This window comes from Geotrypetes seraphini, chromosome 2 (assembly GCF_902459505.1).
Source record: "Geotrypetes seraphini chromosome 2, aGeoSer1.1, whole genome shotgun sequence".
Taxonomy (NCBI): domain Eukaryota; kingdom Metazoa; phylum Chordata; class Amphibia; order Gymnophiona; family Dermophiidae; genus Geotrypetes; species Geotrypetes seraphini.
The window spans coordinates 34,680,646-34,700,068 of NC_047085.1; the positions used below are offsets into that span (position 1 = coordinate 34,680,646).

Here is a 19,423-nt window from a genome sequence, read left to right on the forward strand (position 1 = left end):
TTTCAATTAACGACCTATGTAACCAAGCCAAGTCAGGGTACAAGAAAAGGAGGAGAAGAGGGGTGAGCTTCCAGAGAGCTCCTGGAGATCTCCAAGATTATAAGAGAAATACATGGAAACAGAAAAAAATATATATTCTTACCTGGAATCTTCACACTTATGCTCCTGGGATACACCAGGTAACTTGAACAGTCAGCGGGGGAAGGACAGGAAGAGACAGAGCATGAAAACCTAGGCAAGCAGACAGCCCGGGAAAAGAGAAATGAACTCTGGGAAGGGTAGTGCAAAGCTCTTGCTGCCTGCAGGTGAACAAGAGCTTGTTAGCTTACTTAGCACATGCAGGAGGAGGAGGGGCTGAACAACTCCCAGAATAGTGCTGAAGTATATTAAATGAAGCAAAAAAGAATTATTTCTTAAATATATCACTTGGGATAGTGTTCTTAATATTACATTTTTTTATACATGTTTTTTGCTGGTTGTTTTATTTCAAGGGTGTGTCTATAAAAAATAAAGTAATATATGTAATGTGATGTGTAAAATGGTCCTCAGTTATCACAACTCCCAAAGCTGTAAAGGGGTTTAATAAGTGTAATACATCCTTGGACCTGTTAATTTATAATGTGTAAAATCACCACAAAAAATTATTTATAGAACACACCCAATAAGCACTCAGCCCTGTGGGTGAAACACAATTTTTTTTTTTTTAACAAAAAAGAGTCAGAAGGGAGAAAACAGCTCCTAATCTAACAATGTCAGTGCTGAGAGTACAAAAAAGTACTTATCTCCAGTTGGCGATGTTGGTAGTCAAAGTATGCCTTTCGAAGTCCATGCTGGAAATCAGGTCTACAGAGCTCCGTTAGGGAGGCAGCGGCCTCCTTCCTCAGGAGCAACGCACTGGGAGACGGCAAAGAAATCATGAAACTCCGAGTAGCTGAAACAATATGGCGCTTCGGCGTGGAGAACGCCCACAGTAATCCTGCAGAAGTATATTAATATATTAGCCCAAGCTAAGGGGAAGCAGATATTCTTGTACTGTAAAGCTATTCTGAGTGAGACCTGAGCTCTAGCTGCCTGGAAGTTTCCCTGAGAAGAGAGGGAATGGGAGGAGGTTAGCAGTATTAAAGGAACTGCAAGGAAAGTAGGTGTTTTGGTTTTGTGTCTATTTGAAACAGTAGAGAAGGAAATCCATGTAGAATAGAACTAACCCCTGAAAGAAAAGCCTGTCTGGTTGATTATTGCCCTATCTGAAGAAGTATTGTCTTATGGACAACCAAGGAACACAGCCAGCTGCCATTAAGGACTCCAACCTAATTAGCATAGAAGGAGGAAGGGAAGCCCCTGCCATTAGCCTGGAGACATATACAGTCAAACCTTGGTTTGGGAGCATAATTGGTTCCAGAAGCATGCTTGTAATCCGAAGCACTCGCATATTAAAGCGAATTTCCCCAAAGGAAATAATGGAAACTCAGACGATTCGTTCCACAACCCAAAAACTTTAATACAAAATACTATACATACTTGTATTGCAAGACCTCGCTCATTTAGAATAGTCACTACACTCTTGCAGCGTCAGAGAGAGAAGAACCATCGGCTCAATTGTGATGATGTGACGCGTGTATACTTTATGCACTCGTATTGCAAGACCTCGCTCGTTTAGAACCGTCACTACACTCTTGCAGCGTCAAAGACAGAAGCACCATCGGCTCAGTTGTGATGATGTGACGCGTGTATACTGTATGTACTCGTATTGCAAGACCTCGCTCGTTTAGAACAGTCACTACACTCCCGCAGCGTCAGAGAGAGAAGCACCATCGGCTCAGTTGTGATGATGTGACGCGTGTAAACTGTATGTACTCGTATTGCAAGACTTTGCTCGTTTAGAACAGTCACTACACTCCAGCGTCAGAGAGAGAAGAGTCATCAGCTCAGTTGTGATATGTGTATACTATATGTGCTTGTAGTGCAAGACATTGCTTGTATATCAAGTTAAAATTTAATAAAATGTTTTGCTTGTCTTACAAAACACTTGCAATCCAAGGTTTTACTGTATAAGAAAGGGGGAAAGGAAACCCTAACCTTTAATCTTGTGTCTGAAATAACTTGGGACATGGTAAATTAACTAAGAGTTTGAAACAGTGTGCCTAACTTCTAGGCATACCCACAACCTGCCTGTGATCTTCCCCAGGCCATGCCCCCTTTTCAGATTCATTTTGCTAAAACTGACATACAGTGCTTTATGGAATATGCCTACTAAGTTGTGTGCATAACTTGTAATTAGTGCCAGTTATCAGGTATTAATTGCCAATTATTGGTGCCAATTGGTCTTATTAGGCAATTAAGTTTATTTTATTTATTTAAATAACTTACATTCCGCTTAAATCTAAGCGGCTTCCAAAGTGCATTCAAAGTTATAGCAAACATAATTTAAAACAATTACATAAGACAAAAAACATTAAAATATGCATCCTACTTCTTTTTCGTCTGCTGTTACTCATAAAATTTAAACAAAAGCTTCTTAAAAACAATTACATAAAACAAATAAAAAACATTAAAATATGCATCCTACTTCTTTTTCATCTCTTGTTATTTCTCATAAAATTTAAACAAAAGCTTTTACAAAAGAGATGTTTTTTAGCAGCTTTTTAAATTTTTGTACATCATTAATCAATCTCAGCTGTCCAGCCAAATTATTCCACAATTGCACCCTTGCTACACAGAAATGGCCATTTTCCTAGTACTAGCATATTTTATTTGCTGTATTCCATCCGTAGACAATCACAATCAAGGACCGACGTGGATGATATAGTGGCATGGCTTTTGTCAAATACCATGGTGCTCCTTGATAAATAGCTTGAAAAACCAAAACCAGTACCTTGAAAGTTATACGAGATCTAATAGGCAGCCAATGTAATTGGCTTAGCAAAGGGGTAATGTGTTCAAACTTACTTCCACTACAAATTAGGCGCGTAGCAGCTTTTTGTATCACCTGTAACGCTCTACATCTGGAGGATGCCTGCAAATCATAAGAACATAAGAATTGCCACTGCTGGGTCAGACCAGTAGTCAACCGTGCCCAGTAGTCTGCTCACGTGGCGGCCCCCAGGTCAAAGACCAGTGCTCTAACATGAGTCCAGTTGGGCTTACTGATCTGAACAGACAAGTCACTATATACAGAATTTCAGGGTATGTGTACATAAGTGTGCTTTTGAAGTGTAGTTTTATTAAATACCCTAACAAGCAAAATTATTGCGTTTGTTTTTAAGGCTTTGTTTTTTAGATTTTTTTGCAGGTTTTATGCACCAATAATGCTTGCAAAAACCTAAAAAGAAAAGCTCTTAAAGTTTTGCAGTTAGCGTGCTTTAAAAAAATCCGATGATGATTGGGAGCTAAAAGCCCGGCACTATGAAAGAAGTTTGAGTGCCTGGTGGCCCGCTGAGGATCAACAAGACAGCTTGTATGACGGTGAATGAAGTGTTGCACAAATGTTAGATTAGTTCTGACATTTTTGGGATTGATTAAAAAAATAAGCTGGCATCTCATGCATTATATGTATGCATGCAATTTGCATGTATTATATGTTTTTACGTGACAAAAAAACAAAAAGAATTGACCTCAAGATATCCACAGAGAAGAAAATCCAGAGAAAAACAAAAAAACAAAAAAAACTGTGGACTTTATTTGAAAAAGTCAAAGTTCCAAAGGTACACCAAAATCATCCACATAAAATAATTTCATCCGTGTTGGGTCCTGTTTCCCTAGTGGACTACCATATTTTCACGCATATACCACGCACCCGTGTAAAATGCGCACACGGGTATAGCGTGCGGGAAACCAAAATTTATGTAAACAAATTAATATATAGCGCGCACACGCATATACCGGGCATGCTGCTCCTTGAATTTAAACCTCCTTCTGCCATCCCGACTCTCCTCTCGCAGCTCTGCCTTAAATCGCAGCCCTGCTCCTGCCTTGACGTCCCGACTCTCCTCTCGCCGCCCTGCCCTCTGCCCCGACTCTGCCTGGCCCCCCTTAAAGATCTAAATTCTTACAAACTTTGGCTAAAGCACAAGAGGATATATCCAAAATGGATGTAATGGAGAAATGCTAAGGATCTCAAGCGCTCACAGCTATAAGCCTGATGTATTTTTCAAGCTAATAACTACAGGGTGAGCTATCATCGGTCCTATATATTCTCCTTTTTCTTTAATTTTTAACAAAACACTTTTTCTTTTTTAATATTTTAAATATTTTCAATATATTAAATTCTTTGCCAGTCTTATTTCAATTTATGTACTGGTCTTCATTTATTAAGCAATACTCTCCCATTCAAGAATATAGTTATGAAGTACTTAGCTTCATCCACCAGCCTCCCCCCCCTCCCCCCCGCACAGAGAAGCAGCATACCGTTGGTTCCTGATGCCAGTGAGCCCTGTTGCTTCCTTTGCCGGCGGTCCCGCCCCTTCTCTGACCCCTGCGCTGCTTCCTCTGCCGTGGTACAGCCCTTTCTCCCTTTCTCTCCATGAGGGGGGGGGGGGGGCTGGGGGATGAATCAGACATTGGGAGGGGTGCGAGCGGTCCTTCAGGGTGGGGTGCGAGCAGTGCTTCAGGGTGGGGCATCAGGCTTTCAGGGCTGGGGGATGAATCGGACGTCAGGGGGGGAACTATGTAAAAAAAAATTGTACAACGCGCTCACATATAACGCACATGGTTATGCTCGGTTTGTAAAATCATGTATAACGCGCGCGTTACATGCGTGAAAATACAGTAGGTCCTTTAAGGCTTTTATGTGGATAACCTATTTTTATGTGGATGAAATTATTTTATGTGGATGATTTTGGTGTACCCTTGGAACTTTGACTCTTTCAAATAAAGTCCATTTAGGAACATCGTCACTCCACAGAGTTTTTTTGGTTTTATATGTGTGTACGTGTTATTTGCGCAGGTGTGTTTTATCTGAAAAATACAGTAGTTCCCTGCCTGAGAGGACTTACAATTTTAAAACCTAATTTTATGGTTTATGGTTTATTGAACTCATTATACTATCCTTCTCGAGGACATGACATAAAATGGTTAACAATGTAATTTGGAAAAGAAAAGAACATCATAAATTGGATAGGAAACAAGAAGAAAACACTCGTAGCATTAATGCAGTCAGCAAGACTGGATCAAAACATACCAGTAGAGAATACCATATAACCAAGTACAGTGGCAAGTTTTGAAGGACTAGTCAAAAGCAATGTTTCTAAGACTCTCTTCAAAAGCTACAGAAAATAAAAATATCTTACTGTATTAAGGTATGCTAATGTACTTTAGTGCAAATTAAGATACTTTAGGCACAATCCTTTACTATTAATGAGGCCTAATTACTAAGGGTCTGATTCTATATATATAGCACCAAAAATATTGGTGCTGACTAAAACAGCATTTAGAATAATTCTACAAGGTGTGTGTACCTTGTATAGCAGTGTTCTTCAATGCAAGGCCAACGAGCCAATGGCAGCCCATGTAGTCTGTCTGAAATTCCATTGCCCCCCCCCCCTGTTGCTCGGGCCCTTCTTCGCCTCCGGGCGGTCAAGATGGTCCCTCCGGACCAATGGAATACGGGATTCTACTCCCGGTACTTTCTGGTCCCAAGAAAACGGGGGATTTGCGTCCGATCCTGGACCTCCGTGCTTTGAACAAGTTTCTGGTCAGGGAACGGTTCAGAATGTTCACCCTCCCTACTCTATACCCCCTTTTGGACAAGAGGGACTGGCTGTGCTCGCTGGACCTCAAAGAGGCGTACACGCACATTCCGATACACCCGGCCTCTCGCCGGTTTCTGAGATTCCGGGTGAGGGATCTTCATCTCCAGTATCGTGTTCTTCCCTTCAGCCTGGCGGCCTCTCTGAGGGTTTTCGCGAAATTCTTGGTTGTGGTAGCTGCGGCCCTACATCTCCGCGGCCTGCAGGTGTTTCCTTACCTCAACGACTGGTTGATCAAAGCGTCCTCTCACCAAGAAGTTCTGCGAGCGACAAATCAAACCATCTTGCTCCTTCAGAGTCTCGGCTTCGAGGTGAACTTCCCCAAGTCTCACCTCTGTCCGTCCCAGTCTCTGGAGTTCATCGGAGCGGTCCTGGACACAGTTTGTCTCTGCTCCTTCTTGCTCGGCCTCGGCAGGAGGCTCTTGTTCGTTTATGCCCGGCGCGGCTCCTGATGGTCCTTCCTCGGTCACATGGCCTCTACGGTTCACGTGACTCCTTTTGCCAGACTTCACCTCTGTATTCCTCAGTGGACTCTTGCGTCCCAATGGAACCAGGATCGGGATCCTCTCTCTCGACACATTGTCATGACTCCTTTGTTGAAGAACTCTCTCCATTGCTGAATGTTCTTTTCCAATTTTTCCAGAGGTTTTCAGTTTCATGCTCCTCCTCCACAAAAGGTCCTCATGATGGACTCATCGGCCTATGCTTGGGGGGCTCATGTGGACGGTCTTCGCACTCAGGGTCTTTGGTCCAGTGCCAACCGCCTTTGTCACATCAATCTGCTCGAACTTCAAGCGATTTTCCTCGCCCTGAAGGCTTTTTGTCACCTGCTTCGCGACCAGGTGGTGCTGATCCGCACTGGCAACCAGGTCGCCATGTATTATATCAACAAATGAGGGGGCACGGGGTCCCTGTCCCTGTGCCAAGAGGCGATGCGGCTCTGGGAATGGGCCATCCGCCGCAACATATTCCTTCATGCAATTTACATTCAGGGCCAGCACAATTGGCTGGTGGACAGGTTGAGTCATCTTCTTCAGCCTCACGAGTGGTCCATCCATTCCGTGACTCTGCATCAGGTGTTTGCTCGTTGGGGGACTCCGGATGTCAATCTGTTTGCGTCCCCCCTCAATCACAAGTTGCCTCACTTCTGCTCCAGGGTTTACACCCCTCTCCGGCTCAAAGCGGAGGCTTTTCTACTGGATTGGGCGGACCTGTTTCTGTATGCGTTCCCTCCATTCCCTCTGATTCTGAAGACTCACGTCAGGCTCAAGTCCACGCGTGCCACCATGATTCTGATAGCTCCTCTGTGGCCTGGCAGCTGTGGTTCTCCCTTCTGTTACAACTCAGTTCCAGGGAGCCTCTTCTTCTGCCTGTTTTTCCTTCTCTGCTTACACAGAGTCGGGGTTCACTGCTTCATCCCAACCTACAGTCTCTGCACTTGACGGCTTGGTTCCTCGAGACTTAATGCCCTCGTTCCAGTTCTCCCAGCCTGTACTGGACGTCCTGGAATCATCTCGGAAGGAGACCACTCGCCAATGTTACCATCAGAAGTGGACCCGCTTTTCTTCCTGGTGAGCTGGAGCCGACCTCCGCTTCCTTGTCTGCTATCCTGGATTATCTGTTACACTTGTCTGGCACTGGACTCAAGTCATCTTCGGTTCGAGTCCATCTTAGTGCCATTCCTGCTTTCATCAGCCGATTGATGGGAAACCTATCTCTGTTTATCCTGTGGTTTCCCGCTTCATGACAGTCCTTTTCCACGTTCATCCGCCCCTTAAACCACCTTACGTGGTTTGGGATCTTAACATGGTCCTTGCTCACTTGATGAAACCTCCGTTCGAGCCGCTAGCGCGGGCTCACTTGAAGTATCTTATTTGGAAGGTTGTGTTTCTTATTGCTCTCACTTCTGCCTGTCGGGTTAGTGAGCTTCAAGCCTTGGTGGCGGACCCGCCTTTCACTGTCTTCCATCATGATAAGGTGGTTCTCTGTACCCATCCTAAGTTCTTGCCTAAGGTTGTTTCTGAGTTTCACATCAACCAATCCATTATCCTTTCTGTGTTTATTTTCCGAAGCCCTATTCTCACCCTGGAGAAGCGGCTCTACATTCTCTTGATTGTAAACGTGCGCTGACCTTCTACTTGAAACGCACTGCTCCTCATCGTTCTGCTCCACAGCTGTTTCTTTCTATCCTAATCGCTTGGGTCGCTCTGTTTCTAAGCGGACCATTTCTAACTGGTTGGCCGCTTGTATCTCTTTCTGTTACGCTCAGGCTGGCCTCTCCCTGCCGGGTCGAGTCACGGGCCACAAGGTCCGAGCGATGGCGGCGTCTGTTTCTTTCCTCCGCTCAACTCCCATTGTTGAAATCTGTAAGGCTGCCTCTTGTTCCTCGGTTCACACTTTCACCTCTCACTACTGTCTGGATGCTTTCGCCAGGCGTGACGGCCACTTTGGCCAGTCAGTTTTGCGAAATCTGTTCTCCTAAATTGTCAACTCTCCCTCCATCCCTTTCTGGTTAGCTTGGAGGTCACCCACATGTAGAGAATATGCTGCCTGCTTGTCCTGGGATAAAGCACAGTTACTTACCGTAACAAGTGTTATCCAGGGACAGCAGGCAGATATTCTCGCAACCCACCCACCTCCTCGTAGTTGGCTTCTTTGCTAGCTATCTGAACTGAGGACACGCTGAGGAGACGCATGCCCTAGGTCGGGCGGGAGGGGCACGCGTGCACGCGCAGTCCAATCGCAAGCTTGAAGGTCTTCAAGCAAGTTTGCTTGTGAAAACGTCTGCTAGGGGGCTCCGTCGGTGATGTCACCCACATGTAGAGAATATCTGCCTGCTGTCCCTGGATAACACCTGTTACGATAAGTAACTGTGCTTTATTTTCAGTTCAGTGATTGACTGAAATATGTTGGTTTTGAGAATTTTCATCTGCTGTTGTACTGCATGCAGAGTCTGGCATCTTATGGTTTCGTTTGTATACATTAGGACTGTATACATTAGTTTGTGGTCCTCTATTTGCATAGGGTTTATTTGTGCTCTGCATGTGTGACCAAGGACAGGTATTCTAGTAGGAATGAATGTCGAGAAACGTTGTTGGTGTCTTGGCCCCAAGTAGGATAATATTTGTTGGGTCTTCTTCAGCCTTTTTGGACTCAAAACAGCTCTGACTTAAAAAATTAGCGAAGACCACTGTTTTATAGAATCTCATTAAGTGCCAGTTCGAATCATAACTTTTAGACACTTGCATTTAGGTCAAGAAAAGCCAGGCCTAAATACCTGGGCCTACCTTATGTGCACACTGGGCATATTCTATAATAGTGCACCTAACTTGTAAGAATGCCCATAGTCCACCCATGGAAATGATTTGAAAATGAACCAAAATGCTCTCAGTGGCATAGTAAGGGGGGGGCTGTCTTTCCCGGGCACAGTCTTCCTAAGGGCACAGCACCCCTCCTCCTCTCCTCCACCACCCCATGCGTGTGCCCCTTGCCTTCCCCATACCATTTTTACTTCCCTGGTGCGAGGTTGCTGCCATCACTTCTGGGACCCATGCTTAGGTTGTGACGTCAGAGGGCGAGCCAATACTGACATGGGCATGCTGCCAGAAAAGTTAAAAGGGTACAGGGAAAGGGAAGGGGGCACGTGCACAGGGTGGGGAAGAGGGCAGGGAGGGGCACCGCACACCCTTACTATGCCACTGCATGCTCCTAATGCAATATAATTGTTTTCTGGAGTTTCATTTTATTGAGAAAGGCTATTTGTACTCCACTATATTAAATTGGTAAAAATAGATACAAATAAATGCTTTTTTTTATATACTATTGAGCTATATTTTATGTGGCAAAGAACATTTCAGATCTTGACTTCATATGTTTTTTCCTGTCATTTTCTTACACCAGATATGTTAGATCAAGAACAAAGCATGACGTTGACATGCGGATAGGAATACATTCTGGCTCTGTGCTTTGTGGAGTTCTGGGCCTGCGAAAGTGGCAGTTCGATGTTTGGTCTTGGGATGTGGATATTGCAAACAAGTTGGAATCGGGTGGAATTCCTGGGTAAGCAAATTCATGCTCATGTCAACTAGGGGTGGTCAAAACTAGGGTTACCAGATTTCCTCTTTAAAAAAAAAAAAGAGGACATGTGCCCCACCCCATTCTGCCCCCAGCCTCACCCCCACACAAGGCTCTTGTCTCCTTCCCTGAACCCTGGACCGTGGCTGGAGGGCCTCTGTGCATGTGTGGATGTTGGCGGGATGACATCGCACACATGCATGTGACATCATCATGTCCACACATGCACAGAGGCCTTCCAGTTATGGCCCCCCAAGCTCGGGGCCTTCCAAAACCCGAACAAACTGCTGGGTTTTGGAATCCCTCTGGGTGCCCTAACAGTCCTCCAAATAGAGGACATGTCCAAGTTTTCCTGGACATCAGGTAAGCCTAGTCAATACTGTATATCCCAGTGAATGAACTTTCACAAGAGGAAAATCTGGGCATCGGTAATAATGATTTACCACTATTCTGTAAAAATATTTAGAGAACTTTCCAGAAATAAGTTTATAAACATAGATTGAAATGTAAATGAAACCCAAGTTTGATCAAAGAGAACTGTAACCTATGAAACATTGAGACAAATATGTTTCCCAGTGGGTCTGGTAGAAATTTTTTAAGACTTATGGGAGGTAAACTTCTTTATATAAATTATTTTTTTTACTATATTTCTATTTTCTTCTTTAATAATTCTTAAACTGGGGAACAGTGACCTCAAGTACCCACAGTTGTTTGATTTAGAACTAGTCTAGTCGATACAACCACACTTGCAATATATCTAAAGTAATCCATATATCTAAACCAGTGGTTCCCAACCCTGTCCTGGGGGACCCCCTAGCCATTCGGGTTTTCAAGATTTTCCTAATGAATATGCACGCGAGAGATTTGCATATAATGGAAGTGACAAATATGCAAATCTCTCTCGTGCATATTAATTAGGGATTTTTTGAAAACCCGACTGGCTGGGGGTCCCCAGGACAGGGTTGGGAAATACTGATAAACCAATGTCATTTTCACACGATTTCTATTCATAACAAATTGTTCATATCAGCTCATTATAGGGCTTATGTAACTATGGAAGTAGTTATCAAGGTGAGTTATGTTCATATTGTACGTTATTTTCCTCAATATATATTAAAGGGCATTCATGCATGGTTTTACTGTAATGCATGTTAGTTTAAGTTATAACAGCTTACATAGTAATGCATTGCAAAGCATGCAAATTTATGGAAAACAGCTCATTACTGTGTAGCTATAATAATGTGGCTTGCAGTCAGTATTCCCTCTTAGCTGAGCAGGAGCCCTCCACCTATAGTCCTGCCAGTGGGGGGTGGTGTTTCACTATCACATTTTCAATAGTGAAGGACAGCAAGCTCTCTTAGACTTCAGGAAACCTGCCTGTCCCTGGCAATTGAAAATATAACATTGAAGCACTGCCCCCTACAGCCTAGAGCAGGGATCTCAAAGTCCTTCCTTGAGGGCCGCAATCCAGTCGGGTTTTCAGGATTTCCCCAATAAATATGCATTGAAAGCAGTGCATGCACATAGATCTCATGCATATTCATTGGGGAAATCCTGAAAACCCGAATGGATTACGGCACTCAAGGAGGGACTTTGAGATCCCTGGCCTAGAGGGAATAATACCTACAGTGAACACTGCAAGCAGTGCTATTACTGGAAAAATGCCACCAACTGAAAGCTGGTGATATTTTGTTCATCCCAAGACAGCATCTTAAATAAGCCCTTCCCCCCAAACCTCCCCTTGAAGTCCTTTCCTCCATGACAATTCCCGCTGCCTCAAGAGCTTCTCCCTGAAGAATCACACATCCCCCAAAAGAATTTCACCAACTCAGGGCCTCCTCCCTGACCTCCTCCATAGGCCCTTCCCCCCTCCCTGACCTACCTTAAGGGTAATCTGGTGTCTAGTAGGTTTTGGTCAAGACTCGAGTAATCTGCTGTTCCTTTTGTCCCTTATTGGAGCTAAGTTCAAAATGGTGCTAGTGACTCTTAGCAGTAGTACTGTATAATTACCACTAAGGGTAACCTGTGCCATTTTGAACCCAGCTTTTCATTTCCAGTATTTATGAAACATACTTGGAAGGCAATTTTAAATAAAGTTGTTCTATATGTAAAATTCACCAACTAGATAAACATAGAAACATAGAAATAGACAGCAGATAAGGGCCACGGCCCATCTAGTCTGCCCACCCTAATGACCCTTCCCTACCTTTGCCTTGTGAATAGATCCCATGTGTCGATCCCATTTGGCCTTAAAATCAGGCACGCTGCTGGCCTCAATCACCTGCAGTGGAAGACCATTCCAGCGATCAACCACCCTTTCAGTGAAAAAGAATTTCCTGGTGTTACCTCGTAGTTTCCCGCCCCTGATTTTCCACAGATGCCCTCTTGTTGCCGCGGGTCCCTTGAAAAAGAAGATATCTTCCTCTGCCTCGATGCAGCCCGTGAGATACTTGAACACCTTGATCATGTCCCCCCTCCTCTGCGCTCCTCGAGCGAGTATAGCTGTAATTTGTCTAACCGTTCTTCGTACGGGAGATCCTTGAGTAAATCTATAAAGAGGTAATTTTATAGCTATTTGTCTGTTTGTGAAGGCCAAGTTGATGCCCGTTATGGGGATACTTTATAAAGAGAACGTGGACACCTATGTGTCATTACGAAATGGTCACATAAAATCAGAAATGCTGACTAAGATAAGTGTTTTATCGCTAAATAAGTTAAATAAAGTATGACGTTCGACAAGGTTCCGCATGAACGACTACTTCGGAAAATTGCGAGCCATGGAATCAAGGGAGAAATATGTGGATTAAAAACTGGCTGGAGCATAGGAAACAGAGTGTGGGGGTGAATGGGCAATAATCAGACTGGAAAAGCGTTACCAGTGGGGTGCCACAGGGCTCGGACCCATACTCTTCAACATCTTTATAAACGATCTGGGCATAGGTACGACAAGCGAGGTGATTAAATTTGCGGACGACACAAAGTTATACAGAGTAGTGAAGACGCAGGGGGTTGCGAAGATCTACAACATGACATAACCAGGCTCGAGGAATGGGCATCGACATGGCAGATGAGATTCAACATGGATAAATGTAAAGTAATGCATGTCGGTACTAAAAATCTCAGGCAAGAGTACAGGATGTCCGGGGCGGTACTTGGAGAGACCTCCCAGGAAAGGGACTTGGGAGTTCGACAAGTCGATGAAGCCGTCCACACAATGTGCGGTGGCGGTGAAAAGGGCGAACAGAATGCTAGGAATCATTAAGAAGGGGATCATGAACAGGTCGGAGAAGGTTATCATGCCGCTGTAACGAGCCATGGTGCGCCCTCACCTGGAGTACTGCATCCAGCATTGGTCGCCATACATGAAGGACACAGTAATACTCGAAATGGTCCAGAGAAGAGTGATTAAGATGGTTAAGGGGTTGGAGGAGCTACCGTACAGTGACAGATTGGAGAAACTGGGCCTCTTCTCCCTCGAACAGAGGAGATTGAGAGGGGACATGATCGAAACATTCAAGATACTGAAGGGGATAGACTTGGTAGATAAGGACAGGTTGTTCATCTTCTCCAAGGTAGGGAGAACAAGAGGGCACTCTCTAAAGTTGAAAGGGGATAGATTCCGTACAAACGTAAGGAAGTTCTTCACCCAGAGAGTGGTGGAAAACTGGAATTCTCTCCCGGAGGCTATCATAGGGGAAAACACCCTCCAGGGATTCAAGACAAAGTTAGACAAGTTCCTACTAAACAAGGACGTACGCTGGTAGGGCTAGTCTCAGTTAGGGTACTGGTCTTTGATCAAAAGGGCCGCCACGTGAGCGGACTGCTGGGCGCGATGGACCACTGGTCTGACCCAGCAGCGGCATCTCTTATGTTCTTATGACTATGGTTTTAGGGCTGACCAATGAGGAGGCTTGCTGCAAAAACTATAAATGAAATAATGGGCTCCTTTTACAAAGCCGCACTATTAGTTTTAGCGCACACACCGGATTAGCGCACGCTATAGCGCGCACTAGCCGAAAATCTACCGCCTGCTCAAAAGGAGGCGGTAGCGGCTAGTGTGCGTGGCAATTTAGCGCGCGCTATTCCACGTGTTAAGGCCCTAGCCATTCCATTCTATTTAATTGGAAAAAAGATATTTCTCTTACTAAACCTTTTCTCCTCAATAACATCCCCATTAACATGGTATCTTCAACAAAAATTCTTGGCGTTTACATAGATGAAAAACTATCCTACCATGAACATATATCTTATATGGTTAAAAATTGTTTTTTCAAATTGCGGCAGATAAGATCTATTGCTAAATTTCTCACTCCTTCTTCTTTAAATATTCTAATCCATTCATTTATAATAGCGAAAATAGACTACTGTAATGCCCTATTCTTAAACATTACACAAAAAGAAATAAGAAGAATACAAATAATTCAAAATACAGCAATAAAATTAATTTATAATTCTAAAAAATTTGACCACGTATCTCCATTACTAATAGATGCACACTGGTTACCAGTAAATCATAGGATCTGTTTTAAACTAATGCTCCTAATTTTTAAAACTTTAACATCCAATGAACCTCAATTTATCTCCAAAACTCTAATTCCATATAAACCTCATCGATCTCTTCGCTCTACTGATCAATGCTTATTAGCAGTTCCATCTTTAAAAATCATAGGCACCAGAAGAGCAGATATTTTTACTGTCGCCAGTCCACAAAGGTGGAATAAACTCCCTCAATTTATTAGAATTGAAAAAAATATCACAATATTTAAAAAACTTTTAAAAACATATTTATTTAAAGATGCTTTTGACATTTAATAGTTCCTTTAAATTACTTATGCTCTGGTATTATTGTTAATGACGTACGCTTAAGCCATTTTGTTCTATCTTCTTTACCCTACCTTTTGTACTTTCCCTTTTTTTTCTTACAAAACCCGAAATTGTAACTTTTAAATTTTCCCTTGCCCCTCAAGTATGTTTTAAATGTTTTTATTTTATGTTATGTCAATATAATTATTATGTTAAGTTTCTTATCTCTTTTTATTATATTATGTACATCGCTTAGAAATTGTTATAGGCGATCCATCAAAAGATTGAATAAACTTGAAACTTGAAACTTTGTAAAAGGAGCCCAATATGTTAGAGTGTAGCCACTGAGATTTGCTATGAATATTTCATATACATTTTTGAAGACGATACTTTTGGATAAAGTTTGAATACATTTGAGAAGACTTCAAAGTATATGGACAGTGGGGAATTGTTGACCTAGATTGGATCACTGTATTGCTTCACTTTAATATTTGCTATAAAATAAGCCATTAATATAAGATGGCTTTATACATTATGGCGTGCTAACCAATTCAGCACACGCTAATCGATTTAGCGCGTGCTAAAGAAAATTGCACGCTAAATGCTAAGGCGCCCACTATATTCTATGGGTGCCTTAGCATTTAGCACGCTCTAAATCGGTTAGCGCATCTTAGTAAAAGGACCCCGAAATGTCTAGTATGCATATGTGCATAATTTTACAAGATACATGCATTCATCACATCTCCATCCATGGTCTGTCCTACCTCCTCTTCTGAGAATGCTTCCTTTCAGTTTGTGTAAACGTAAGCACATTCTCAGCCCCTAATTCTACTTACTTCATCCCAAAATCATTTTACAAAAGTCTTTTCAACATATTAAAAAAAGGTTTTATTCAAGAGCATTAATGCAATTTCCAAAGTCATATGGTTAGCTTAATCCCTGAATTAAGTGGCATCAAACTGAGGAAGATACTAAATCTATCAAGAGCCTCTCAAGCTGCGCAGGATCAGAAAAATATATAATCTTTACCAGATAAGGAAATTAAACTTTTACAGGCGAATATCATGAAAAAAAAAAGTTGCCCCTAGAGCAATCGCTTGGGGTTTTCAAAACAGAAAAGAGTTCCTCTGCTGTTGAGTTGTCCTTGATGTGGGTGATTGGTTATTACCTTTTTCTTTTCCTATTTGTGGAATATTTTATTTATTTATTTAAAAACTTGTACCCCGCTTAAACCTGAGCGGTTCACATTTATTTATTAATTTAATTTATTTATTTAAAAAATTTAATCAACTGCCTATTCCTAGGCGGCATTACAAAATAACATACACAGAAGAGAAAAATAGGCAGAACTTATACAAACATTTTAAGTTACAAATGCATAATTACATCTTGGTCGCCGTACCTAAAGAAGGATATGGCGATACTCGAGAGGGTTCAGAAGAGAGCGACACGTTTGATAAAAGGTATGGAAAACCTTTCATACGCTGAAAGATTAGAGAGACTGGGGCTTTTTTTGCTGGAGAAACGGAGACTTAGAGGGGATGTGATAGAGACTTACAAGATCACGAAGGGCATAGAGAAAGTGGAGAGGGACAGATTCTTCAAACTTTCGATAACTACAAGAACGAGAGGGCATTTGGAAAAATTAAAAGGGGACAGATTCAGAACCAATGCTAGGAAGTTCTTCTTCACCCAACGGTTGGTGGACACCTGGAACGTGCTTCCAGAGGGAGTGATAGGACAGGGTATTGGAGTTCAGGCAGGGTATTGGAATTCGGGATTGGACAATTTTCTGAAGGAAAAGGGGATAGAAGGGTATAGATAGAGGGCTACTACAGGTCCTGGACCTGATGGGCCACTGTGTGAGCAGACTGCTGAGCATGATGTCAATAGATCTTCACAGTACCATTCATCCTAAGACCAGCATTGAACAACACACATTTTACTGAAAAGCTTCTAAAAATAATGTAGTTTTTAGAATTTTCTTAAACTGCTGAATATCAGATAGCGCTCTTAGTGGTCCAGTTAATTTGTTCCATAGCGTTAATGGCAGCGGTTCTTGTGTTTTCATTTTTTGAAAAGTCTGTTAAAGCCAATCATATCGCACCTTCAGATCGTTAGGCTGTAAGTGGTCGATAAGTGGTTATGGCAATAACTTAATCTGCATGGAAACATAGTACATGCATAGTCACAATAACAATACAATACTGTAGATAACATTCATCTAAAATTCTTCAAATTTCAAGAAAAAGTGTCTGTATAATACTATTAAAGTCTTATTCACAGAAATACCTTTTATAATGTAGTCATCTGTGGGGCACTATTGCATACTAAACCCCCATTGGACCAGTATAAATGCCGGCTTTTCATTATTATGACCGGGATTGCCATGCCATATCAAAATATTTTCTTATGGATCTAAGGCCCTCTTTTACAAAGGTGTGCTAAGCGTTTTAGCGCACACTAAATCAATGCATGCGCTAACAGCTAACAGGATAACATGCATGCGTAAGCGTTTACTGCATGATTAGCGCGCACTAATATTTACCACATGCTAAAAAGCATAGCACACCTTAGTAAAAGAGGGGGTAAGTTTTTTCAGAACCAGAAATTATTAATTATGGTTTGTGCATGCTGGTGCATTGATAGGGAGTTGTCTATTTTAACCCCTAGGATTGGAGACTGTAGGTCTAGTGGAAAATTGTACCCATCTAGAGTGATGTTTGACAAGTATCTGGGGTCATTTTGAGGGCTTAGCTATAAGAATTTTGTTTTTGTTGAGTTTGAGATAATGTGTGGAAATCCAGTTTTTGATTATCAGAAAGCAGGTCTTTATGGTAGGGAGGGTGTCCACTATTTATGAAATGACTGGCAAGATGACTGTGATGTCAGCATAGGAAAAGTGATTCATTCCGGCCTGTTCTCGTAATTCCCAGGGATTGCATAAGTAGGTTGAACAGTGTGGGCGAGGGTAGGGAACCTTGAGACACACTGCTTAAAGGATGCCAACTACACGGGGCAGAAGCGTAGGAAGATCACTCCTGCCCCGAAAGCCTGCCAGACAACCAGGTAAGGCCGGGATGCTGGTAGGAAGGCTGGAGAGAGGTGGGAACAATGTAAAATATGGGTTCCCATCCCCCCCCAAAAAATCACAAATATGTGAAACCGCAAGTGTGGAAACCGCGAATGGTGAGGGGGAAGTGTATGTGTATCCCTTGCTTATGATGAGAATTGTTATGTGGAATATTTTATTTATTTAAAATGTATTTGGAGAATGTATTCTGCTATCTAATTGTTTGTGTGAAAAATTTTCAATAAAAAATATTTGAATTAAAAAAAAAAAAGCCTAACGAGGCTTCATGTATTAGGCAGATCTAAAACACACAGAAACTCTGATCATTTGACCTTATCCTTTCCTTTTGGTTCCATTTATAGTGCACATTATTTGCAAATGTACTAAAATGATATGGGGGGGAGGGGAAAACCCCAACAAAATGAGATTTATGGTATGGGCCTGGTATTCAAAGCTAAGGAAAACCCGGACATGTCCTCTTTTTAGGGATTTCCAAAACCCAGCAGTTTGTCAAGGTTTTGGAAGACCACGAGATTGGGACCGTGCCCGGATGTCCTCTGCACATGCATGGCCGTCGACGTGATGATGTCAAACGCATGCGTGTGATGTCATTGCGTCAATGTCCGCGCGTGCGCAGAGGACATCCAGACGTGGCCTTGAGCTCGGGAAAAGAGACACGTGGTTTGTGTGGGGCAGAGTGGATGAGGGGGCAGAGTGAGGCGGGGCAAAATGGGGTGGGGCCAGGTGTCTTCTTTTTTTTTTTTTTTTTTTAAGAGAAAATCTGGTAACCCTATTCAGAGCTATTTAAGCAGGTCAGAGCCTTTCCTACCCACATAAATCACGCTCTGTTGGCTGGCCGCCAATTTCCAGAGGCATTTAACTGGATAGTGCCACTGAATATTGGCACTAACCATCCATTTTGACAGAGAAAATAAGAGCTTCCATACTGGGACAGGTCACAGGTCCATCAAGCCCAGTATCTTGTTTCCAACAGTGGCCATCTCAGGTTACAATAATCTGGCAAAATCCCAACTACCTGGGCATAGAGGACAGTATAACTAGCAGTTCTAACTTTGCCAATTTAGCTATATGGGCTCCGGCACTGAATATCATCAGTTGGCACCCACATAGCTTCTAGTAGTGGTTGAAAATGTGGTTGAGCTCCAACAAGGTCTTACCTTTTCCCCAATCACCACCAATTTGACTCATCCAAACTCCCAAATCTTGGGTCATCTCCCCTCATAACATTCTCACCAGTAGCAGACCCACCTTTCAGGCATCTCCCTATCTTTTGCTCGCTGATGGTCCAATGGAGTAGGCTGGGCAGGAGTTATTCCTACTCACTGCTGCCCCTAGCAGCTCCATCTGTGAAATGGTTGCTGCAAGCTCTAGCAATAATCTCATGGTACTACCACTAGAGATCAGCATTCCATTTTCTGGTGGTTCAGTGGGGTAGGCTGGGCAGGAATGAACCTCAAGGGGAAGAATCAGATATTGGGGGAATACCAGGAGGGGGAAACACTTATGGTTGAGTTAAGTTGGTAGAGATAGGGAGGTGGTCGGTATTATTGTCAGAATCAGAAATCAAGTCTTCCAAATGTGAAAAGTTGGCCTCTAATGGCACTGTGAGATTACTAGTAGAGTTTATAGAGCCAATAGGGGGCAGGAGTGCGTGGGTTCACTTCTGCCCAACCTACCCCACTGGATCACCAGGGAGCGCAAAGTAGGC

At 42.9% G+C, this 19,423-nt stretch overlaps 1 protein-coding gene across 4 annotated transcripts in view; it reads left to right on the top strand.

The window, feature by feature from the left end:
- ADCY8 (adenylate cyclase 8) overlaps positions 1 to 19,423 on the top strand; it is a 588,267-nt gene that overhangs the window by 316,094 nt on the left and 252,750 nt on the right. For all 4 annotated transcript variants that reach the window (XM_033933219.1, XM_033933220.1, XM_033933217.1 and 1 more), the window contains exon 6: positions 9,645 to 9,803. In XM_033933219.1, the coding sequence (XP_033789110.1) occupies positions 9,645 to 9,803 (159 nt within the window). The remainder of the gene's footprint in view (positions 1 to 9,644; positions 9,804 to 19,423) is intronic.